Genomic DNA, 24,984 nt, shown 5'->3' with positions numbered 1-24,984 from the left:
ATACAGAATAAAAATTTCCAAAGAAGCAGTTAATGTATGGTGATAAATGGATTAATACATTTGATGGTTCTGTGAATTCAGGGGCAATAAATGTTAATTGTGTGCTTGTTCTTTCCAGACACCTAGTCTTAGAAATTTCTTGTTCAACTCTCAACCCCTCTCCCTGCCACCTTCCCGCAGTACCACCCGGACACCCCCATTGTGTGATAGAATACGGCTCCAGTAGCACAGTGCCAAGAAGTTACTGTACACAACATGTGTGCTTTTAAGGACTTTTGGTTGAGTAGAGTTGTTAGAGTATGTGAATTTATTGCTTATGTCAATAAAAGTTTTATGATATGGCTTCATCTGTGTGGTATTTGAAATCACCTGCAGTTTGAAAATTAAAAATCTGATAATCACTCCTCATTTTCAGGGTTACTTGATTAGCTGTGTTTGGAACTGCTACCGATACATCAACGGCAGGAACTCCTCCGATGTCCTGGTTTACGTTACCAGCAATGACAATACGGTAGGTATGATGTCACTTATGGTAGAGCTCTCGCCCACACCTCTACTGTATGATGATCTTTAAATGTTTCTAGGGTCTGCTATATTTTCAGTGTTATTGAAACATACTCATGAGCTGCTTAGTTATGAAAAGATTCATCTTCATTATCAAAACATTCATTTAACTTTAAAGTGAAATGAAATGTATTTTGTTTTTCTTACAGGACAGTAACATGTAGGTGGCTCAACCCTGGTTTATTTTAAAACATATTACAGATAGATAGTGTGTGTACCTTACCATAATTATGTATCTTAAACTTACATTACTAAACCATGGTATATAATTCTAGATATCGCTTCTGTATTGTATGGCATTATGTTATCTCACTTTATATGTGAAGATAAACTGAAATGTGATGTTTACAGGTAGGTAAAAAAAACTACAAGGTTATTATGTCTTCATAACTTACCCTATGTATATATTCTTAGTAAAAGAATTTAAATGATCTCTGTTCTGCTACTAGTTGTTCATAGCTTAAAATGACAATCCTGTCATAAAAGATCTTTGAAAATGTGTCTTCACTGGAAGAGTCCATGAAAACATACGGACTTCATGTAAATTATCTTGAATTTTCTGGTTCGTGCTGAGATGAAGGTATAAGTCCTTAGGGTGTCTCCATCATCAGTGTTTTCAGCACAGGGCCTGATGTCATGCTCAGTACCAGGAAGTGCTCCATGCGAGGTTAGTGACAATGATGGCAATGGATGACTTGTCACTGTGTGGCACGGGACAAGATGGGTGGGTCAAAATGGATAGGATCAGACAGGACAGAATGGACTGGACATGTGAAAGGAACACAGATGGTAGGAGGTCACATTCATTCTAGAGCAGAGTTTTGTGTTTTTGTTTTCTCTGGTGACTTGCTCACTCTGACCTTACCAACATCATTCAGCCTGTTCCTCGCTTTACTTTCTTGTGTATAAAATGAGAATAAAACAGTTACAGACTTTGTATTAAATATATGGGCATAAGCTGCTGTATTACTGAGAACTCTGTGGGATTTTTAAAGCATGTTATGCATGAACAGTTTTCCTTTATGCTCACCACACATTTCTTGAGTTCAATCAAATACACATGAGCAATGGTTTAATGGACAGCCGTGACCAGATTCACAAAACCTGGCATACCCAGATGCTGAGGAGGCTCGGATTGGGAGTCTGCAGAGTTCTGTGTATTAATTACAGTAATCACGTGTTCCATTCAACCCCTTTAAAAAATCACTCCTGGGTCTGTAACTCTCTTCAAAGAAATATCTGCTCAAAATTTTTGGTATGATTTTGATTAAATTACTGGTTTAGGAATGTTTCCCCTTTTCTCTGAGTTGTCGAATATTTTTGTTTGTTTGTTTTACCCATTAACTGTTTTTGAGTTTCACCCAGGCTGGACTTAGGTAGCATGAACTCGGCTCACTGCAGCCTCCTCAGTGACCCCACCCCCCCCCGCCCCTGCTGATTCAGGTGATTCTCTCCTGCCTCAGCCTGCCAAGTAGCTGGGATTATAGGTGCCTGCCACCATGCCTGGCTAATTTTTGTATTTTTAGTAAAGACAGGCTTTTGCCAATTAGGCCAGGTTGGTCTCAAACTCCTGACCTCAGGTGATGTACCTGCCATGGCCTCCCAAAGTGCTAGGATTACAGGCGTGACACTATGGCTGGCCTATTTTACCCATTAATTTTTGCAGAAGGCAAATTGTTGGTGTTTATCTATGTATTTTTTTCCTGCTTTTTCTTAAAAAAAAAAAAAAAAAAGCCGGGCGCGGTGGCTCACGCCTGTAATCCCAGCACTTTGGGAGGCCGAGGCAGGTGGATCACGATGTCAAGAGATCGAGACCATCCTGGTCAACATGGTGAAACCCTGTCTCTACTAAAAATACAAAAAAATTAGCTGGGCATGGTGGCGCGTGCCTGTAATCCCAGCTACTCAGGAGGCTGAGGCAGGAGAATTGCCTGAACCCAGGAGGTGGAGGTTGCAGTGAGCCGAGATCGCGCCATTGCACTCCAGCCTGGGCAACAAGAGCGAAACTCCGTCTCAAAAAAAACAAAAACAAAAACAAAAAACCTCCATAATTAGTGTCCTACTGAACTAATAAAAAAAATGTAAGCAAGGTTTGAGATTTTTAAGTTTGAGGAACCAATGAAGTTGTGAAACAAAATACATCAGAACTTCTTTGTAAGTTTCATGGTGCATGGGGCTTATAATATCACCATCTTTTAGAAATATCTCAGAGCAGAGAATAATGTCCATATTGCAGGTGCTTGTTTTGATACTGTAGTGTTATGAAAGGGAAGGAGATTCATCCACAGTTCCTAACTCACAACTTCATAGCCATTGTTAGTCTTTGGTTATTACCCTAGGTGCATCAGGCCCCAAAGAATCTCTGACTTACTCCTACCCTAAGGCAGGATTCTAATCTCCCCTTTCCTTTCTAAATATGAGTCTTAAGACCTTGCCTAGAGACAGTCCAGCCTCATACCCTCAGGGAAGGAAAGCTGACCATCCTTAGGAACCTGGAGGTTCCTTGAGGGTGGTACACCCAGGAAGGGTATAGAAACTCCATACCGTTCCCCCATAACAGTATCCTTTACAATAAACCAGTAAACCTTAGTAATGGTTTCTCTGAGTTCTGTGAGCTGCTGTAGCAAGGTAATCGGATCCAAAGAGTCCAAAATGTCATGGGAACCTCAGCTTGAAGGCTGGTTGGTCAGAAGCTCCTGAGGCCTGGACTTGGAGTGTGTCTGAGTAGGGAGGGGACACTTTTGCAGATTGAGCCCTTAACCTGTGGAATCTGACTCTATCTCCAGGTAGATAGACCCAGTTGGTGTCCGCTGCTTGTTGGAGGTGCAGTGGCATGATCTCAGCTCACTGCAACCTCCACGTCCCGGGTTCAAGTTACTCTCCTGCCTCAGCCTCCGTTGTAGTTGAGACTACAGGCACATGCCACCACACCCAGCGATTTTTGTATTTTTAGTAGAGATGGGGGTTTCACCATGTTTGTCAGGCTGGTCTCAAACTCCTCACCTCATGATCCACCCACCTCAGCCTCCCAAAGTGCTGGGATTACAGGCGTGAGCCACTGTGCCCAGCCAGTCTGTGATCACTTTCTTACTGTCTGGTATGACAAGATGCTCTAGGCTCATCTTGTATATTTCTTGCCCCAGACATGGAATGAACCATTTCTCCAGGCAGCCCTGCCTATGTTTCATAAGAAATGACCTCTGTAGACCATAATCTGGATTTCTAGGATTAGAGGACAGGCGTTTTTTTTTTTGTTTGTTTTTTTGTTTTGTTTTTTTTTTGTTTTTGAGACGGAGTTTCGCTCTTGTTACCCAGGCTGGAGTGCAATGGCGCGATCTCGGCTCACCGCAACCTCCGCCTCCTGGGTTCAGGCAATTCTCCTGCCTCAGCCTCCTGAGTAGCTGGGATTCCAGGCACGCGCCACCATGCCCAGCTAATTTTTTTGTATTTTTAGTAGAGACGGTGTTTCACCATGTTGACCAGGATGGTCTCGATCTCTCGACCTCGTGATCCACCCGCCTCGGCCTCCCAAAGTGCTGGGATTACAGGCGTGAGCCACCGCGCCCGGCTGTTTTGGCTTTTTAAAGCAGGGCTCTGCATGTTTAAAGATTGCTTAGAACTAAAGCAGTTAGTGTTAGTATTATCAATTAAGAAAACCAAAGTTACTGAAGCCTCCCCCTGAGACACTAATGGGGGCTGGAATGATCTAGATCTGTCGTTTTTCCTGGTCTCCATAGCTATGTGAAGAACCTCACCATGTGTAATAATGTTTGTTCACATCTTTGTTGGGAATCCACAGTTATGTGGTAACATGCCATGCCTTGCTTTCACTTACTTTTAAATATTAGGCCAGATAGCTTTTCTCCCAGGCTGAACAGTTTCAGGTTGACCTCTGTGGAAAGATACTGGGGCTTTTGCCGGTAGAAAATAAAAGTGCTTTTTTTCTCCTCTTCTCTAAAGCAGTATGCATGTTATTATCCAGATGTGTTCTTTCCCAAATTCTTCTCAGAGGGAGGATAGAGAAGAGTTACTAGATATCAGAGGTCATTCCCTGGGTTAATGTCTCCTCCAGTTTTCCAGCTAAACCAAACCACATGTTTTGAAAGAAATGCCTAAGACAGAAGGTCACAAACTGTTTATGATGCTTTAGAGTCATCCCCTGACAACTGCCCCCTAGCACCTTTAGGCCTTTGAAATAAATATGTAACTATTCATTTTATTGAGTAATCATCTCCAGATGACTTAATAGTAGTCATTGGGACAGTACCTAACAAGCACTGGCACATTTTCCTTGAACATTTTAAGTATACCAAGGTGCCCTTTGAGTTCCTGCAGCTCCCTGTGGCCTCAGCAGTGCCTTGGAGGACCCTTTCTCTTAGGGAAGTGTTATGGAAATGACATGGTGGGTGTATATTGTGTAATACCACACTCTCTACTGCTACCAAAATTTGGCCATAGAAGGAAAAACATTTATATACAAATCGTATAGATCAGGGGCCCTCAAGTCCGGGCCCCCTCACAGCAGGAGGTGAGCAGTGGGCCAGCGAGCATTACAACCTGAGGGCCACCTATATCAGATTAGCAGCAGCATTAGATTCTCATAGGAGCACAGACCATATCGTGAACCGCACATGCAAGGATCTAGGCTGCACACTCCTTATGAGAAGCTAATGCTTGGTGTGAGGTGGAACAGTTTCATCTCGAAACTAGCATCACGCCCTCTCCCAAACAACCCCTTGGAAAACTTGTCTACGATGAAACCAGTCCCTGGTGCCAGAAAGTTGAGGACTGCTGATGTAGATTATGGTAACTTAATTTTATGCAAATTAAGTTTTTTGGGGTTTTGTTTTGTTTGAGTCTTGCTCTGTAAGGCTGGAGTACAGAGGCACGATCTCCGCTCACTGCCACCTCCGCCTCCCAAGTTCAAGCAATTCTCTGGCCCCAGCCTCCTGAGTAGCTGGGACTACAGACATGCCACCACCATGCCCGGCTAATTTTTGTATTTTTAATAGAGACGAGGTTTCACCATATTGGTCAGGCTGTTCTCAAACTCCTGACCTCAGATGATCTACCTGCCTTGGCCTCCTGAAGTGCTGGGATTACTGGCGTGAGCTACCTGTGCCCGGATACAAATGAACGTTTCTAAAACTGTTTCTTAAAACCTGTGCAACCTTATTTACTAACACTAATAAAAGGCCTAGATAGTGGTGACATTCAATACTGTTATAGAATATCCAGGAGACTGGAGAGACCAATGGGTGAAGCAGTAGGGTTTTATTAAGGTGGCCGATGGCTCAGCAGATTAGCATCCCAAGGCTGAGCCCCAAGAAAGAAAATGGGGTACTTTTTATACATCCAGGATGATGTAGCCACTAACAGGTTTACAGAAGCCAGAACAGAGAACAGTTAAGTAATTTGTAACATGTCTTGTGGTGTACATTTGAAAAATAGCATGTTGAAGGCCGGGCGTGGTGGCTCAAGCCTGTAATCCCAGCACTTTGGGAGGCCGAGGCAGGTGGATCACAAGGTCAAGAGATCGAGACCACCCTGGTCAACATGGTGAAACCCCGTCTCTACTAAAAATACAAAAAATTAGCTGGGCATGGTGGTGCGTGCCTGTAATCCCAGCTACTCAGGAGGCTGAGGCAGGAGAATTGCCTGAACCCAGGAGGCGGAGGTTGCGGTGAGCTGATCACGCCATTGCACTCCAGCCTGGGTAACAAGAGCGAAACTCCGTCTCAAAAAAAAAAAAAAAAAAAAAAGAAAAGAAAAATAGCATGTTTACAAATGCACTGTATATTCTTTGGGTGTTATCTTGCCCTGTGACCTTGCAGCTGGTGAGCAAGAAAACCTGGAGTCTTGAGTTGTCTGGGAACTTTGCTGAGAATGTGGGGAGAATAGATAAGGGAGGTTTTACAGGGAATTAGTTAATTTTAAGCAGAGTTGGGGGTTAGGTTTTCTATTAAACAATACACTGCACAGCAAAATTTATTATATAGCAATTACAAATTATAAGGTTTATTTTTACTATTGCTGCTATTAATTATCTTCTTCAGTATTATGTTAAATCTAAATGTAGGGACCCTGATTCCTCTGGAATTGTGGTGCTGAAAAAGCAGTGAGATTGATATTTAGCCAAGATGGTATAAGAATTCTGATTCTGGGCCAGGCACGGTGGCTCAAGCCTGTAATCCCAGCACTTTGGGAGGCCGAGGCGGGTGGATCACAAGGTCGAGAGATTGAGACCATCCTGGTCAACGTGGTGAAACCCCGTCTCTACTAAAAATACAAAAAACTAGCTGGGCATGGTGGCGCATGCCTGTAATCCCAGCTACTTAGGAGGCTGAGGCAGAAGAATTGCCTGAGCCCAGGAGGCGGAGGTTGCGGTGAGCCGAGATCGCGCCATTGCACTCCAGCCTGGGTAACGAGTGAAACTCCGTCTCAAAAAAAAAAAAAGAATTCTGATTCTGCATAAAAGAATCATAGTCTTGGGTAATGCAGGAAAATTCCTATTTAGGGAAAAACAGAAAAATTTTTAACTTTATGGTATTTATTATGCCATGTCATATTGTAGGCACTTATCCAGATTAACATTACATGCAAATGTATTGTTTTGACTTCAAAAATCAAAATAATTTAATTCAACCTTGAATTCAAAGGCCCCTTCAATACATAGGGGCCTTCTTTTGAGTCTAACTGCTTGAAAAACACAATTGAAAAAAGGTGAGTGTGACTGCTTTGGTTTCATAAATATAAAGAATACACACACACACACACACACACACACACACACACACACGGTGAGTGGTGACTGGGGCAAAGGCCAGTTTATCTTCCCAGTATCCATTTCCCAATAAATTCTCTTTGATGCACCTGAGATTAATTAAGGCTGACCTTGGGCTGTCAAAAACCACAGAACAAGGTGTTGCCTGACTAAGCGGAATGGGAGTGGAGTTGGATTTAACAGTGGTTGCCATGACTTTCAAAAATTGTGCATGAAAAATTTGATGTTTTCCCTCCTGCCACATTTTTTTTTTTTGAGACAGAGTTTCGCTCTTGTTGCCCAGGCTGGAGTGCAATGGTGCGATCTCGGCTCACCGCAACCTCCGCCTCCTGGGTTCAGGCAATTCTCCTGCCTCAGCCTCCTGAGTAGCTGGGATTACAGGCACGCGCCACCATGCCCAGCTAATTTTTTTTTAGTATTTTCAGTAGAGACAGGGTTTCGCCATGTTGACCAGGATGGTCTCGATCTCTCGACCTCGTGATCCACCCGCCTCGGCCTCCCAAAGTGCTGGGATTACAGGCTTGAGCCACCGCACCCGGCCTCATTTTTTTATTTTTTTTGAGATAAGAGTCTTACTCTGTCGCTCAGTCTGGAGTGCATTGGTGCGTTCTTAGCTCACTGCAGCCTCTGCCTCCTGAGTTCACACTGTTCTCCTGCCTCAGCCACTGATTAGCTGGGATTACAGGTGCACACCACCATGCCTAGGTAATTTTTGTATGTTTAGTAGAGACAAGGTTTCACCACGTTGACCAGGCTGGTATCAAACTCCTGACCTAAGGTGATCTGCCCAACTTGGCCTCCCAAAGCACTCCTGCCACTTTTAATAGCAGGTTTTTACTTCCTAGTATAGGTTGGATATGGTTAGAAACAAGTTCTTGACTGCATAATGAGTTCTGTTTATTTTTTTCACTTCATAAAAGTCATAATTAACTTTCTAAAATGGTTTGAAGGCTTTGCCTAAGAGTGGTTACTGGGTTGTCTATTAATTTAACATGCCTTTCAGTCTCGTACACACAAAATTCATGCACATTAAAAACAGCTCACAAAGAGACAGAGTTTTACCACTGTCATCTGTGTAAATGAACCAGAGGGCCCGGGGGACAGTGAGGGGAGCGGGAAGAGAAAGAAGATTCTTCAGGAATTGGACTGGAAGAGTTTGAAACTCTAGCCCATCATTATTGCCTTTCAGGCTTCTTGCCTACTAAGTACTGTAATACAGAAGAGAGATCTAATTACCAATATCTCAATTTTAGGTATTACTTTTTCCTTGTAATTTAGTAATGTAATCTCTACAAGCATTTTCTTTTCTTTTGATTTTAAAAGCCCAAAACAAAAGTGACAGGTTGATATGGAATAGATTTGGTAAAATCCCAAATAAGCTGAGAGAGCACTAGGAGACTGTTTTCAGAGGCAGGGTTAGAGGCGGTGAAGGTGTGGCCCAGGGCAAGAGTGCGGGGAGTGAGGCGGGCAGATGGGAGAGCTGTCGGAAGTAGTTAATAGTTGATCATTGAGGGAACTGGAGTGACAGGAGCTGTCTTATGTGTGACTGTCACTTAAAATAGAATCAGGCACTTGCAGGGTAGGGTAACACCTTGAACGTCATCTGACCCAGCCATCTTTTTTTGAGATGGAGTTTTGCTTTTGTTGTCCAGGCTGGAGTGCAATGGCATGATCTTGGCTCACCATAACCTACACCTCCTGAGTTCAAGCAATTCTCCTGCCTCAGCCTCCCAAGTACCTGGAATTACAGGCATGCACAACCGTGCCTGGCTAATTTTGTTTTGTTTTTTTTGAGACGGAGTTTCACTCTTGTTACCCAGGCTAGAGTGCAATGGCGCAAACTCGGCTCACCACAACCTCCGCCTCCTGGGTTCAGGCAATTCTCCTGCCTCAGCCTCCTGAGTAGCTGGGATTACAGGCATGCGCCACCATGCCCAGCTAATTTTTTGTATTTTTAGTAGTAGAGACGGGGTTTCACCGTGTTGACCAGGATGGTCTCAATCTCTTGACTTTGTGATCCACCCTCCTCAGCCTCCCAAAGTGCTGGGATTACAGATGTGAGCCACTGCGCCTGGCCTTAATTTTGTGTTTTTAGTAGAGACAGGGTTTCTCCATATTGATCAGCCTGGTCTTGAACTCGTAACATCAGGTGATCTGCCTCCCTTAGCCTCCCAAAGCTCTGGGATTACAGGTGTGAGCCACTAGGCCCGACCTCCAGCCACTTTTTGATGCCCTCCCCTCCTCAACAGTGTGCCCACTGGTGCCATCCAGCGAGGGCTGAGTGACGGCAGTGATACTCCGCTCCTCCCTGCATCTCTTAGACCTCCCTGCTCTAGCGTTTGTATCGTAGGTTTCTCCACAGACATGGGGGTGCTGCCCGCCAGGCCCTGTGCCGAGTGCTTTACGTGCATTAACTCAGTCACACAAGAGTCCCTCACAGACTAGGTCCTATTCCTGCGTTGCACAAGAGGAAACTGAAGCACCAAGAGGGTAACTTCCTCAGGTCACTCTGCTACTTGAGTGGCAGGAGGGGGACTGCCACCTTAGCAGCCTGGCTGCAGGCTGTTCTGACCCACTCACCTCCTCCTGTTGTCTAGTTGGGGCTGCAGCTGGGGCCACGTGTTCTCACCGCAGTGTCTGGCTGTATTGCCCAGGATGAGAAGCGAAACATGTGGACACTTATTCATTTAGACAGTTGAAGCAGTGGAGTTTTCTGGATTTTGTTTGTTTCCTAGTTTTTAACTTTTCACACGGTAGAAGGGAGGCATGGGTGACTCAGAGAAAAGAGTTGGAAGAAAAAGAAAAGTTGAAAGTCAATTTTGCGGCCAGGTGTGGTGGCTCACATCTGTTATCCCAGCAGTTTGGGAGACTGAGGCAGGTGGATCATGAGGTCAGGAGTTCAAGACCAGCCTGACCAACATGGTGAAACCCTGTCTCTACTAAAATTACAAAAAATTAGCTGAGTGTGGTGGTGGGCGCCTGTAATCCCAGCTACAGCTGAGGCAGGAAAATCGCTTGAACCTTGGAGGTTAAGTAAATAAGTCAATGTATGTCAATTTTGCATACCAGGGCAGCTTTCTTATCTATATAGTTGTTGTCCACAGTCCTGCCTCCCACACCCCAACCCCTCCATTTCCTGACGTTGTCATACACACAGCTTCAGATAGACTTACCTATTGGTTCCAGTATCAAAGCATCTCATGGGTGAGATTGGACTACATGCCCGAGATTTTTCTCCCAAAACCCTTTCCTTGGCTGTAATTCCGAGATTCAAGCGCATGTGATGTTAACTCGGCTTCCATTTCTTTCCTTCTGCATAATGTTCTTCCAACAATAAAATTTTTTAAAATCCTGGTCTGCTGGAAATTATCTCCGAGCCATATAACTTTCCAATTATTTCATCTCAGAGCGGCATTAGAGAAAACTACATGAGCCCTTGTAAACATCAGGAGGCTTTGCATCTGGGGGATCCCAGTGTGTTAGAGAAGATATCTGGAGCAGTCAGATCAACACATGGATGTTTGAAACTTAAAGTTCTGGAACTTGAAATAAACTTAGTTTTCGTTGTGAACCGTTTTACTATAAAACATACACAGAACATATTTCATAAGGTGCCTCAGAGTCCATATTGATTTTACTGTAGGGACAAATGAGGCATGGCATTTTATCTTTTTACAGTTTAGGAAAGGTTTCTGGGAATGTATTTCCCTTTCCATTACTGCAAGGGAGGTGGCAGGGAAGGATGTGGGGCGGGGAGGCAGGTGAAATGGGAGTCTGATATCCAAGGTTCTGAGCAGTCCCTGCACCCCTCCTTTTCCAGCCAACGTTTTGCACCAGCAACTGGGTGTCCTGGGATTGGAGTCCCCTGGAACGGCTGTTGTCACGTACAGTAGGTGGCGTCGTGCATTCGGGCTTCGGGAACATGGAGAGGCAGCTGCTGGGATGCCTCTGATAGGGTTCCCGAGGTGATAGCGCACTGCTCATTCCATTTCCTCAATATTTAAATATCCAATGTTTACTTAACTGTTAAAATACTTAAGTGTGCAGAACCATTTTACCTTTCAGTTTGGGCCACTATTATTTTGGTATTTTCTAATTTTTGGAGCCAATTGAAAATATTTGCAATGTGAATTCTATATTTTGGGTACAATCTGTATCAAATAATTTGGATAGCGCCTTTGCTGTGAATTAAAGTTCCCTACATTTAGATTTAATAGGCTGCCTCCTATTATGAAGTGAAGAAAACAGTAGTTTTACAGTAAATTGAGGATAAAATCAACTTCTGTCTTGTTTGCCTCTGGAAATGACTCTTTACTCAAATGAGAGGAGAGTTTCTCATTAGAACTCCCCAGAGGCCGGGCGCGGTGGCTCAAGCCTGTAATCCCAGCACTTTGGGAGGCCGAGGCGGGTGGATCACGAGGTCGAGAGATCGAGACCATCCTGGTCAACATGGTGAAACCCCGTCTCTACTAAAAATACAAAAAACTAGCTGGGCGTGGTGGTGCGTGCCTGTAATCGCAGCTACTTAGGAGGCTGAGGCAGGAGAATTGCCTGAACCCAGGAGGTGGAGGTTGCGGTGAGCTGAGATCGCGCCATTGCACTCCAGCCTGGGTAACAAGAGCGAAACTCCGTCTCAAAAAAAAAAAAAAAAAAGAACTCCCCAGAATGTGTTTATATTCTCATCTCCTGGTGTCTTAGATTCATTGAATACAAGGTGTTATCAGTTGTCAATAGCACTGTTATTTTAGGTGCTTCTAACTGTGAGGTGCTGTCAGTTGCAAGGCACAGCCAAAATTCTGAGATGTTAAGATGTACAAAAATGTATACCTTAGAATAAAAAATACGGAGTTGTTTGTATTTACTTACAGTGTCTATCATAGGTAGGGGCATTCAAAAAGTTTGGAAACCTTATTCTAGATATCATTTTTTGTTTGTTTGTTTTGTGAGACGGAGTCTCACTCTGTCACCCAGGCTGGAGTGCAGTGGTGCACTCTTGGCTCACCGCAACCTCCGCCTCCCAGGTTCAAGCAATTCTCCTGCCTCAGCCTCCCAAGTAGCTGGGATTACAGGCGCCTGCCATCACATCCAGTTAATTTTTGTATTTTTAAGTAGAGATGGGGTTTCGTCATGTTGGTCAGGCTGGTCTCGAACCTCTGACCTCGTGATCTACCCGCCTCAGCCTCCCGAAGTGCTGGGATTACAGGTGTGAGCCACCGTGCCTGGCTTATTCTAGATATCTTATTATTATTATTTTTTGAGACAGAATTTCACTCTTGTTGCCTAGGCTAGAGTTCAGTGGCGCAGTATTGGCTTGCTGCGACCTCTCCCTGTTGGGTTCAAGTGATTCTCCTGCCTCAGCCTCCCGAGTTGCTGGGATTACAGGCATGTACCAAAATTTTTGTAGTTTTGGTACAGACGGGGTTTCACCGCGTTGGCCAGGCTGGTCTTAAACTTCTTACCTGCCGGGCGCGGTGGCTCACGCCTGTAATCCCAGCACTTTGGGAGGCCGAGGTGGGTAGATCACGAGGTCAAGAGATTGAGACCATCCTGGTCAACATGGTGAAACCCTGTCTCTACTAAAAATACAAAAAATTAGCTGGGCATGGTGGCGCATGCCTGTAATCTCAGCTACTCAGGAGGCTGAGGCGGGAGAATTGCCTGAACCCATGAGGTGGAGGTTGTGGTGAGCCGAGATCTCACCATTGCACTCCAGCCTGGGTAACAAGAGTGAAACTTCGTCTCAAAAAAACAAAAAACAAAACAAAACTTCTGACCTTAGGTGATCCACTTGCCTTGGCCTCCCAAAGTGTTGGGATTAGAGGTGTGAGCTACTTCAACCAGATATCATAAAGATAAGCCCAGACATTATATACTTACCTCCCCTTTCCTGTTTCGCTTGAGTAATGGAATCTCACATCAAAATAGGCAAATGTGGTATAACCAATGTAAATTTTTTTTTTTCTTTTTTGAGACACAGTCTTGCTTGTTTGCTCAGGCTGGAGTGAAGTGGCACAGTCTCAGCTCACTGCAACCTCTGCCCCCGGGTTTCAATCAGTTCTCCTGCCTCAGCCTCCCCAGTAGCTGGGATTACAGGTAACTGCTACCATGCCTGGCTAACTTTTGTAATTTTAGTAGAAACGGGGTTTTGCCATGTTGGCCAGGCTGGTCTCGAACTCCCCACCTCAGATGATCTGCCCGCCTTGGCCTCCCAAAGTGCTAGAATTACAGGTGTGAGCCACATAAATACATTTATTAACGATACTTAAGACTGGGCACAGTGGCTCCCCCCTGTAATCCCAGCACTTTGGGAGGCTGAGACAGGTGGATTAAGAGATCAGGAGTTTGAGACCAGCCTGACCAACATGGTGAAACACTGTCTCTACTAAAAATACAAAAATTAGGGCCGGGCACGGTGGCTCAAGCCTGTAATCCCAGCACTTTGGGAGGCCGAGGCGGGTGGATCACAATGTCAGGAGATCGAGACCATCCTGGTCAACATGGTGAAACCCTGTCTCTACTTAAAATACAGAAAATTAGCTGGGCATGGTGGCGCGTGCTTGTAATCCCAGCTACTCAGGAGGCTGAGGCAGGAGAATTGTTTGAACCCAGGAAGTGGAGGTTGCGGTGAGCTGAGATCGCGCCATCGCACTCCAGCCTGGGTAACAAGAGCAAAACTCCATCTCAAAAACAAAACAAAACAAAACAAAATAAACAAAAAAAATTAGCCAGGTGTGGTGGTGGGTGCCTGTAATCCCAGTTACTCAGGAGGCTGAGGCAGGAGAATTGCTTGAACCCGAGGGGCAGAGGTTACAGTGAGCTGATATCACGCCACTACACTCCAGCCTGGGTGACAGGGCAAGACTCTTGTCTCAAAAAAAAAGAAAAGAAAACCAAAGAAAATGTTGCTTTTAATGCCATATTGCACACACATTCCTAAAAATCACAGAATCAAAATATTTCCTTTTTAATCGCCCGTCACTCCTTCCCCCATCCTCCACTTTTTGAACCCAGCAGAAAACTCTTTCATGCATTTCTTCTGTACTTACCTCCATAGTTTAAAATCGTCTCCTTTGCTAGTTGCTGATGATCAATGTGAGATGCCTTTTGAATAGGATGTAACTCTCATTCTTCTCATCTCCTCGTTTAGTTTCATCTCATGCTTTGCCTGCGTCATCAGCTAGTGCTCATTTTGCCTCTGTGAATATGTGAATATCCTTCAGCGCAGAGCTCTGCAGTGTACATTTCCTTCCTCATACAACTCTCGGTTTTCCAAGACTATCATTTGCCTTGTTTTTTTCAATCCTAAGATTTTTTTTATTTTTTATTTTTACCTTTTATCTAGCCCCAGACTTTTCTAGGTGGCTCTCAGAGCTGTGAGTTACCTATTAATATTGTTTTCCAAAGGTTTGATCTGTAAGACACTTTGTCAGTTCTGTTTCCCGAGGCTTCGCCTCACCCTGTTCCAGACCAGGTGAGGGGCCACACGGTTGTCAGCTGGGCATTGATTTTGTTATAGCTTTACCTCACCCTTACCAGGATGTGGGGACCAGTGAGCAGACTTTCGGTGCAATTACCTTGTGCTTTATACTGCCCCCACACCCAGTGTTAGACCTCGGAATCTCCAAGGTGGTTCTTTGAAAGTCTGATGAAAACTCTAGACACCCTCCCCGGGAAAATAAACATGTAGATGGAAAATTTGGCCTGCAATTTCAGGGGACTCGTAGATTCCTTGCAGTCCATTTGTGGATCCCCAAGAATCCATGATCACAATCAGCATCTCTTTCTTTTTCTTTTTTTTTTTTTTTTTTGAGACGGAGTTTCGCTCTTGTTACCCAGGCTGGAGTGCAATGGCGCGATCTCGGCTCACCGCAACCTCCGCCTCCTGGGTTCAGGCAATTCTCCTGCCTCAGCCTCCTGGGTAGCTGGGATTACAGGCACACGCCACCATGCCCAGCTAATTTTTTGTATTTTTAGTAGAGATGGGGTTTCACCATGTTGACCAGGATGGTCTCGATCTCTTGACCTCGTGATCCACCCGCCTCGGCCTCCCAAAGTGCTGGGATTACAGGCTTGAGCCACCGCGCCCGGCTTCTTTTTTTTTTTTTTGAGGCAGGGTCTTGCTCTGTTACCCAGGTTGGAGAGCAGTGGTACAATCATGGTTCATTGCAGGCTCAACCCGTTGGGCTCAAACAATTCTCCCACCTCAGCCTCCTGAGGCTAATTTTTGTATTTTTTGTAGAGACTGGGTCTTCTATATTGTCCATACTGGTCTGGAACTCCTGAGCTCAAGGAGTCCTCCTGCTTTGGCCTCTCAAAGTGTTGGAGTTACAGGTGTGAGCTACCACACTAACACAATCATATCTTTTAACGTTTTGTGATATATTCTTACGAATGTGTGAAGACCCTTGTGTAACATTTTTTTTTTTTTTGAGACGGAGTTTCGCTTTTGTTACCCAGGCTGGAGTGCAATGGCGCGATCTTGGCTCACCACAACCTCTGCCTCCTGGGTTTAGGCAATTCTCCTGCCTTAGCCTTCTGAGTAGCTGGGATTACAGGCATGTGCCACCATGCCCAGCTAATTTTTTGTATTTTTAGTAGTAGAGACGGGGTTTCACCATGTTGACCAGGATGGTCTCAATCTCTTGACATCGTGATCCACCTGCCTCGGCCTCCCAAATGGCTGGGATTACAGGCCTGAGCCACCGTGCCTGGCCCTACCCTTATGTAACTTAAACTCCATACTTTGGGGAATGTAATGCTAGCAACTGTAGAATTCCGAATAAGCCCTTAGTGACTTAACTAATATTAAAGGAAAAGTCCAGTTCCAACCATAGTATCCAAACATTTTCTATTTTTACCAGTAAATAGTTCTTTCCTCCTGAGCATGTTGTTATTTATTATTATTTGATGGAGTGAATTCGTTTTCCCAAAAATGTTTTACAATTTAAATAGAGATGGAGTCTTGCTATTTTGCCCAGGGTGGTCTTGAACTCGTGAGCTCAAACATATACCCACCTGACTCAACCTCCCAGACTCCTGGGATTACAGGCATGAGCCACCATACCCAGCCAGTTCCCTCAAATTATTAATATCTTGTGGATTTTTGCCTAGTTAGAATCACTTTGATTCTAGGATGTCAGATTTTGCAACCTTTGACTTTGACTTATTTCTCTCTCCAACTGTTGTATATGTTGATGTAACTGAGGAGTGTGAAGTTACCTCTGGTAACACTCTGAATCTCTGTTGAGTTAAATTGAAATGGATGATGAGTTTCTTTCCCACCAGCAGGCTGTCACCTAGCATGACAACTTCAATAGAAGAGGCATTATGTACAGATAGAGGGTAGTCTTTCTTTCTTTCTTTTTTTTTTTTTTTTTTTTTTTTGAGACGGAGTTTCGCTCTTGTTACCCAGGCTGGAGTGCAATGGCGCGATCTCGGTTCACCGCAACCTCCGCCTCCTGGGTTCAGGCAATTCTCCTGCCTCAGCCTCCTAAGTAGCTGGGATTACAGGCACGCGCCACCAGGCCCAGCTAGTTTTTTGTATTTTTAGTAGAGACAGGGTTTCACCATGTTGACCAGGATGGTCTCGATCTCTCGACCTCGTGATCCACCTGTCTCGGCCTCCCAAAGTGGAGGGTAGTCTTTCTAATGAACTTCTTAGATTATTAGCAGGAGGGATTTTCCCTTTTGTGTGGAAGAGAGTTCCACTATCATCCAGCCATTCCATGACTGAACTCATGTTAAGATCAAGTCCAAGAAACTGAGCTTAGATTAGCATTTGATTGTATTGAGCACTGCTTGACCTAAAGAGGTCTGTGGTTGTGGTATTAAGCTCATGAGTATGTTTATCTGGATGCCCCTTGAGTAGATGCTGCTTGTCAGGATGTGACTTCAGGAGTAGGACATGCCCTGTATTCTTAGTTCTCAGAAATTATTTTTGGCCATTGATTGTGAATGATTAAGTTTTTAAAAATAAAATTAAAAAGAATGGTTTTAAGTAACACCAGATTCCACAAATGTTGAAATAATGGAGTTGTCGCCAGTTTTCTTATACGGCATCTTTTTTTTTTTTTTTTCCCCCCGAGACAGAGTTTTGCCCTTGTTGCCCAAGCTGGAGTTTAATGGTGCAGTCTTGGCTCACTGCAACCTCCCTCTCCCGGGTTTAAGTGATTCTCCTGCCTCAGCCTCCTGAGGAGCTGGGATTACAGGTGCCCGCCACCATGCCCAGCTACGTTTTTGTATTTTTAGTAGAAACAGGGTTTTACCATGTTAGCCAGTCTGGTCTCGAACTCCTGACCACAAGTGATCTGCCTGCCTCTGCCTCCCAAAGTGCTAGGATTACAGGTGTGAACCCCTGGTCCCAGCCATACGGCATCTTAATGGGCACATTCTGTGTTCATTGATCCTATAGTTATTTTCTCAGATTTTGGAGTACTTTACAGATCCTTGTAGTAAAGAGAAATAGCAAGTGCTTTTAGTCAATAGACTGCAGTGGAAACTGTGGCAATGCTTCCTTCACCAGCCCTTCGCTTTTATCATCACTAGTATCAGCATCACTTAGATAAAAAGATGATGCTGCCCCTACAAGGAGTTAAAGCCAATTCCATGTGGAGACCTTTTGAAACTAGTCCAAAGGCGTCATCTGGGGAATATTTTGCAATCAGTATTTAGTACGTGTTGAAGGAAAAGTGAAAACAAGGGAGGGTGTCAGAAACTTTCATGAAAGGAGAAATTCTTCTCCAGGCCTCTTGAGTTTTGGATTACGGGTCCAAGGCAACAGAATATTTGAAAGAAAAGATTATCAAGATGTTAAAGTATTTGCTGGGTGCGGTGGCCCACGCCTGTAATCCCAGAACTTTGGGAGGCTGAGAAGGAAGGATCACGTGAGGTCAGGAGTTTGGGACCAGCCTGGCGAATGTGGCGAAACCCCATCTCTACTAAAACTACCACAATGTACAAAAATTAGCCAGTCGTGGTGGCTCATGCTTGTAATCCCAGCTACTCAGGAGGCTCTGTCTCCCCCCAGCCCCCCACCAAAAAAAGATGTTAAAGTATTGATTTAAAATGAAACTTTAAAACAAGTTTGAAGATGAGTAACAAGAAATAGTGGCAGACTGCCAAATGAAATGTGAAAGTTTTATTTTGACAAAAGGCAGATTTCCAGCACTTTTTTTTTTCTTTTTAAGAATATTTTATGTGCTGTGAACATTTTGGAGATTTAAATTTGAATATTGTGTTTTGCTCAGAAAAAAATGGTGGGTATGATGGCTGATTTTTACCTTTTAAGTGGCTTTAAAGGCTGGGTAAAGTCGCTCATGCCTGTAATCCCAACACTTTGGGAAGCTGAGGTGGGAGGATCACTTGAGGCCAGGAGTTCTAGACCAGCCTGGGCAACAGGGAAGACCCCATTTCTATGTGTTAAACGTTTAAGTAGCTCTACTGTGTTTTAGGATAATTTATCTAATAGTAAGTATATGAGTCAGTTAATTGTTTAACGCAGTGGTGGGGCATTGTGCTGAAGCTCAGTCATGCTAAATTTAATTTCTGGTGCTGGACACAGCTGTTTCTACTTGTTATAATTTGCTGTATCTAATGTACATACATGTATATGGGCTGGAAGCTCAGTCCTAAAGTCAGATAAGCAGACGCAAAGAAGAGAGCTGTTGCTTAGTTTTAGAGAAGACTTTTTTCTTCCCTCAGCTCAAGCTGACCCTGTGGAACTGCTAGTGGAGATGCTCTTGTTAGATACTGGCTAGAACTTGTCAAGCTCGTCCGTGAGGCTCTCTCATGTGCTGAGAGAGCCCGTCTTTCCAGCTTCATCTCTGCCACATTCTCCCTTCAGTGTTCACTGTAGCATACCCCTTGCAGTTCCCAGAAAGTGCCTCGTCGTGTGCTTCCCTCTTAATTCCCTACTGCAATGTCATCCTCCTTACGCCGCGCCACACCAGGTAACCTCCTTCTCATCCTACTGAGCACCCTTCCTCGACTCTGCAGCCTATGTTGGTCGTCCCTGTCTCCTTGGTTAATATCTTGTCTATATCCACACAGGGCTCATGTTCAGTCTTACAGTGTCTGCCTTCCGCTAGACTGCAGGTCCCTGAGCAGACAGAGACATGCCTTCAGGGTTGAGTCGCTGTGAGTGAGTGCCCTGGACATGTAGGTGCTCAGGGGGTGCTGGTTTGTTGGGCGTGGTTTCCTGTTGTGCCTCCCTGCCTCCGGCGTGTGTTCTGTCCTGAGCGTGTGTTCTGTCCTGAGCGTATCTTGCTCAGGACATGGAGCGTATCTCCATTCCTTTTCCACGTGGGCAATGCTGAACATTACCCCAGCGTCTGTACCTTGGGTAGTACCTGAAGTATAAAGTATTTAGCACATAGGCAAAGGCCACTACCTCTTTCAGGGACAAAGGCTAGGGAGCTGCTGCCGGGCGTGACTCTAGCGCATTCCTTTGCCTGTGTGTTGCCGGCTGTGTATCTGCTTCTTGCATCACAGTTCCAGAGTCCCATTTAGCTTGACTGGGGCTGGGCCTTGCGGATGCTGCTCCTTTACCTCCTGACCCTGCTCAGCCAGGCCAGCAGGGGTCGCTGCAGGAGGAAGCCGCTCTCCCGTTCCTGTGTGCTTCTGTGGTGTTCGGACCTTGTTGGCAGTGCCCCCCAGGGCCCAGTGCAAGTGGGGACAGTGGCGGCAGCACCTTTTCGTGACAGGCCTGCCAGCACCCCCTGCCTCTCGGGTGGCTTCCTGCCGATGCTTCTGTGCGCACCTGGGTCAGCAGGAGGCTTCTCCACGTCCAGGGGGCTTCAGCCACACCTTCCCCCGCCGTGTCTCAGCCCAGCCTTGGGGACCTCCGTCCTAGCCCCCCTGGTGCCCTCCTTCAATCCTCATACCCATTAGTGCTCTCTTCCGCCCATTAGTCAGTTCCCTGTTCCTCAGGCCCCTGTTAATTCTTCATTAAACTTCATTCACATCACTGTGTGGCCTCTGTGTTCTGATTGGACCCCAGCTGACACAGATGCCCTCTGCCTAGTTGGCTGAAGGAACCATCCAGGCTTTTCAGGGGCCAGCCTAAATGGCACTTCTGTCACTCGGCAAACATCTGAGTTCCTGCTGTCAAAGAGGCACTGGACCACCCTCAGGGAAGTGAGACCCAGCTTCAGCCCCACAGGAGCTCCAGGACTGGGAGGAGAGCGGTAATGAAGTGTGCAGAGCTAGAGAGGAGGCGGGTGTGTGTTTGGGAGAGTGCAGTGTGACAGAAACTGGAAACAGAAACTTAAAATTTTAGTGTTCTTGTAGGAGCTAAAGGGACAGATAAATGAGAATTCATGAAATTGATGAATACCGCTCTGAGCATAAGTGATGTCCCTAATAGAAAATCTAACCAGGTGTGGTTTTGTTTGTGACTAGTCTTTTTTTTTTTTTTTTTGAGACGGAGTTTCACTCTTGTTACCCAGGCTGGAGTGCAATGGCGCGATCTCGGCTCACCGCAACCTCCGCCTCCTGGGTTCAGGCAATTCTCCTGCCTCAGCCTCCTGAGTAGCTGGGATTACAGGCAGGCGCCACTATGCCCAGCTAATTTTTTGTATTTTTAGTAGAGACGGGGTTTCACCATGTTGACCAGGATGGTCTCGATCTCTTGACCTCGTGATCCACCCGCCTCAGCCTCCCAAAGTGCTGGGATTACAGGCTTGAGCCACCGCGCCCGGCTTGTGACTAGTCTTTCCCTTTCCACCAATCACTTGAGGTAGGTGAGGTTTTATTTAGTCTTCTCATCTCTGAACTCCTAAAGGGCAGGGACTGTCTTTTACCTTAATTATCTTGTACCCACAATGATTGTTATATACTGGAGGCATAATAAATGTTAGTTTACTCAATGTCGGGGACGGTCCGGGACGGCACGTCTGCTGGGGGTCTCTTGACCTGCAAGAGGGTCTCAAAACCTGGAAGAGAGCATGCGCTTAAAGAAATAAAGAAAGACAGGAAGTGCAGGGGTCTGGAGGGCTGGATAGGCTGTGCCTAAACAGCAGCCTTTATTTTTCAAAGGCCAGGAATAAATACACTTTGTTTGCTCTGGTTTACGTCATTGCAAGAGGAAATGCGAATCTATACCTTACATGGCCTATACAATAGAGAAGTCAGATACACAATGAGTGGTTGCTACAGGAAATGCAAATCTGTACCTTACATGGCCTATACAATAGAGATGTCAGATACACAATCAGTGGTTGTAAAAAGTAATAGAATTTCCTATGATCACAAAGCTTATTTACATCCAGACATTATTCCTCATGGCTGCAGGTATTTTTGGTTTGATCCTGTTTTAGAACTCAAATGTGAAAAGGTTTTCTGGTTTTGCTCATCAGAATATCTTTTAACCAGATTCTCCTTTGTCTGCTCCTGACTCAACTTATCTCAACTTCCCCATTCAGGAGTCTCTGAGTCTGGGATCAAAGCCATCCGTAAGGTGGCATTTGCTTTGCCAGTATCCCCACAGTTAAACCATTATCTAGGCTACAAGGCAGTCATGCAAGTAAAGAAAAGATTAGAGCTATACTTAAAGAAAGAGTCATAAAGATTAAAAGCGGAAACTGGTTGCTGGTAGGGAGTCACTTGGTCTAGCAGCACCGCATAGTTTAGGCCCAAACGATATCGTGGTTGATATTAGAAACTGATCATCCATCTTTCAGTTCCTTCTTCCCGATAGCTTGACTGCCTCCAGTAGGAAACTGTGTTTGGGATCAAACTCACTGTATGGTGAGACCCACGCCTTTTGGGGGTCTCACACGGGAATGTCCCCCACAACTGAATGGTGATTAGATTGACTTGATCTATTCTGTGTTCCATTTTCTACTCCAAGAAAGCCCAAATCTGCCAGTGTATAGACCGCTAACTCTCAGGTATCCCTATTTCATAGTCATGGAAACTGATGTTAAGTAACTTACCCAAGAGTGCGCTGATAATATGTGATTGACCCCGGCTTTGGTTCCAGGCTGACGCCAAAAGCTTGGTGTTTTCACTACATTTTGCAGCTCTCGCCATGAGTGTTTGCCGGTGGTCGGTCAAGTGCCTGTCCTGTTTGTGTGTGTACACTGACACTCACCTAGGGGTCCTTTTTCCTCTTCAGAGCCATGACCATTTCTTTATTCCTAGAGTCAAAGCCCTCTGGCCATCCAGGTACGCATGGACAAGGTTAGAAAAACTCAGGGCTTGAGAGTCTCTCTTCGTTTGTTTCTTGAAGGTTTCAGAAAGTCGTTTAACGAAGTGTATCCACTTACTAGAAAATTGAACTTGGTACAAGTTGTGGAACGTGTTTAGTTGGGTAAAAGTTCAGTGACAGCTAAACCTTGGGGAACGTGCGTGCTCTTTAAACGCTAACTTACCGTCCCTCTTTCTTCTCAGGTGCTGCTACCCCCGTATGATGATGCCACTGTGAATGGTGCTGCCAAGGAGCCGCCACCACCTTACGTGTCTGCCTAAGCGGAGCTGAGGGCAGCAGCTTGACTTTTTTGACATCTGAGCAGTAGTTCTGTTATTTCACTTTTGCAATGAGCTCTCTGAGCTTGTTAGTTGCTGAAATGCTACTTTTAAAAATTTAGATGTCGGCCGGGCACGGTGGCTCAAGCCTGTAATCCCAGCACTTTGGGAGGCCGAGGCGGGTGGATCACAAGGTCAAGAGATCATGACCATACTGGTCAACATGGTGAAACCCCGTCTCTACTAAAAATACAAAAAAATCAGCTGGGCATGCTGGTGCGTGCCTGTAATACCAGCTACTCAGGAGGCTGAGGTAGGAGAATTACCTGAACCCAGGAGGCGGAGGTTGCGGTGAGCCGAGATCGCGCCATTGCACTCCAGCCTGGGTAACAAGAGCAAAACTCCATCTCAAAAAAAAAAAAAAAAAAGTTTAGATGTTAGGTTGAAACCTGTACTTTTCAGCATATCTTTTGCTAGAACACTGTGATAGATGAGCTGTAGAGTTCTTTCTGTAGGATTCGGGGTGTAATGGGCTTCACTAACCTTCCCCAAGCACTGAAACTTCCCCCAAATCTGATGGACCGAAAGTCAGAGAAGTTCGCTTTTGTACCTGCTGGGCTCCAAAGTTAGGCAGTTAGTCACACTTTTTCTCTCTACTCCCTCTATTTTGAAAGTGTGAAATAAAACCAAAAGTAGACAACTTTTTCTTTTTTTTTTTTTTGAGATGGAGTTTCGCTCTTGTTACCCAGGCTGGGGTGCAATGGCACGATCTCTGCTCACTGCAACCTCCGCCTCCTGGGTTCTGAGGCAATTCTCCTGCCTCAGTCTCCCAGGTAGCTAGGATAACAGGTATGCACCACCATGCCCAGCTAATTTTTTGTATTTTTTGTAGAGATGGGGGTTTCACCATGTTGACCAGGATGGTCTCGATCTCTTGACCTCGTGATCTACCCGCCTCGACCTCCCAAAGTGCTGGGATTACAGGCATGAGCCACTGCGCCCAGCCGACAACTTTTTCTTAAGCCATTCCAGTGTAGAGAACAAACCCTTATGAAAACAGGAATGTCAATTGTGTAATCATTGGTCTAATTAGGTAAATAGAAGTCCTTATATATGTATCACAAGAATTTGCCCCACAGCATCCCTTATGGCTTAAGTTCAATGACGATTTGCACTTGGTGGTAAAGGATTTTTCTCCATGGCCTAAATCAAGACCATTAGAAAGCGCTAGGCCGTGGGAGCAGTAACCATCTGATGACTGTTCTCGTGCATCTGGGTCCAGGGACATGGGGTGACGTGCCTGGTCTGTGTTAGAGGGTGGGACGGGTGTGTTTGGCGCTGCACGGGATCTGCTGCTCCTCTCCTGGATTCACATCCCGACCCAGGGTCCCGCTTTCACTAAGTGTTCTGCCCCAGCCTGGTTCAAGGAGGTCGTCCAGCTGACTTTACCAAGCGGAACTGGGATATATTTCATATACATTTGCCTGACAACACGGAAAAGGGTTTTCCTCCTCCTTTCCCTCCCAGGTACATTCTACCGCTTTGAACTTCCAAGTATACCCAGTGTCCTTTTAAAATGTAAACGTTTTCAGAAAATTGAAGGTTGCTTTCCTTATATGCGCTTGTTGACTACCGGAACGGTGAGGGATTTTTATATATTCATCTCTTCCAAAGTCAGCAACTCTCCTGTTGGTTCATTATTGAATGTGCTATAAATGAAGTCTTTTGCAATTAAAAAGAGATTTGCCCACATCCAAGATGACCTTGTGACTCTCTGCTGATTGTGTCTGAGGACCTTTCTCCCCACATGTGGCTGGGCAGATGCACACAGTTCAGCCTAAGGAGTAGGCTTTATGGTTTGATTTACGCACAGTGTTTTTAATATCCCAGTGCTGATAAAATCAGCATCTTAGGTCAAGAGGAATGGAGGACAAATAGACTCGAGCTTCCAACATTCCTAACCATGTGTTCAGCTGTTTTGCATATTGATTGCTTTATGTCCATATGCACTTTTAATAAGCAGTTAAGATTTTGCTACATTCCAGGAGAGATTAAAGAAGAGAGATAAGGGGAATTTTTATCCCAAGGAATCAGCCTAAGTTATTTTTTATTTTTTGGTGGATCTCATTGGCATTCAAGAGTTAAACACATGAGTTATTGGGAATGGAGAG

General features: G+C 45.1%; 1 protein-coding gene across 1 annotated transcript in view; it reads left to right on the top strand.

The window, feature by feature from the left end:
* Positions 1-22,882, top strand: part of LOC101053086 (lysosomal-associated transmembrane protein 4B) — a 47,158-nt gene extending 24,276 nt beyond the window's left edge. The window contains exons 5-6 of the mRNA XM_039464399.2: positions 416-511; positions 22,739-22,882. Coding sequence (XP_039320333.1) covers positions 416-511; positions 22,739-22,816 — 174 coding nt within the window. The 3' untranslated portion in view covers positions 22,817-22,882. The remainder of the gene's footprint in view (positions 1-415; positions 512-22,738) is intronic.
* The last annotated feature ends 2,102 nt before the right edge of the window (positions 22,883-24,984 follow it).

This window comes from Saimiri boliviensis, chromosome 15 (assembly GCF_048565385.1).
Source record: "Saimiri boliviensis isolate mSaiBol1 chromosome 15, mSaiBol1.pri, whole genome shotgun sequence".
Lineage (NCBI taxonomy): Eukaryota > Metazoa > Chordata > Mammalia > Primates > Cebidae > Saimiri > Saimiri boliviensis.
The sequence above is the reverse complement of the archived record's forward strand: the minus strand, read 5'-3'. Positions and strand labels throughout refer to the sequence as shown.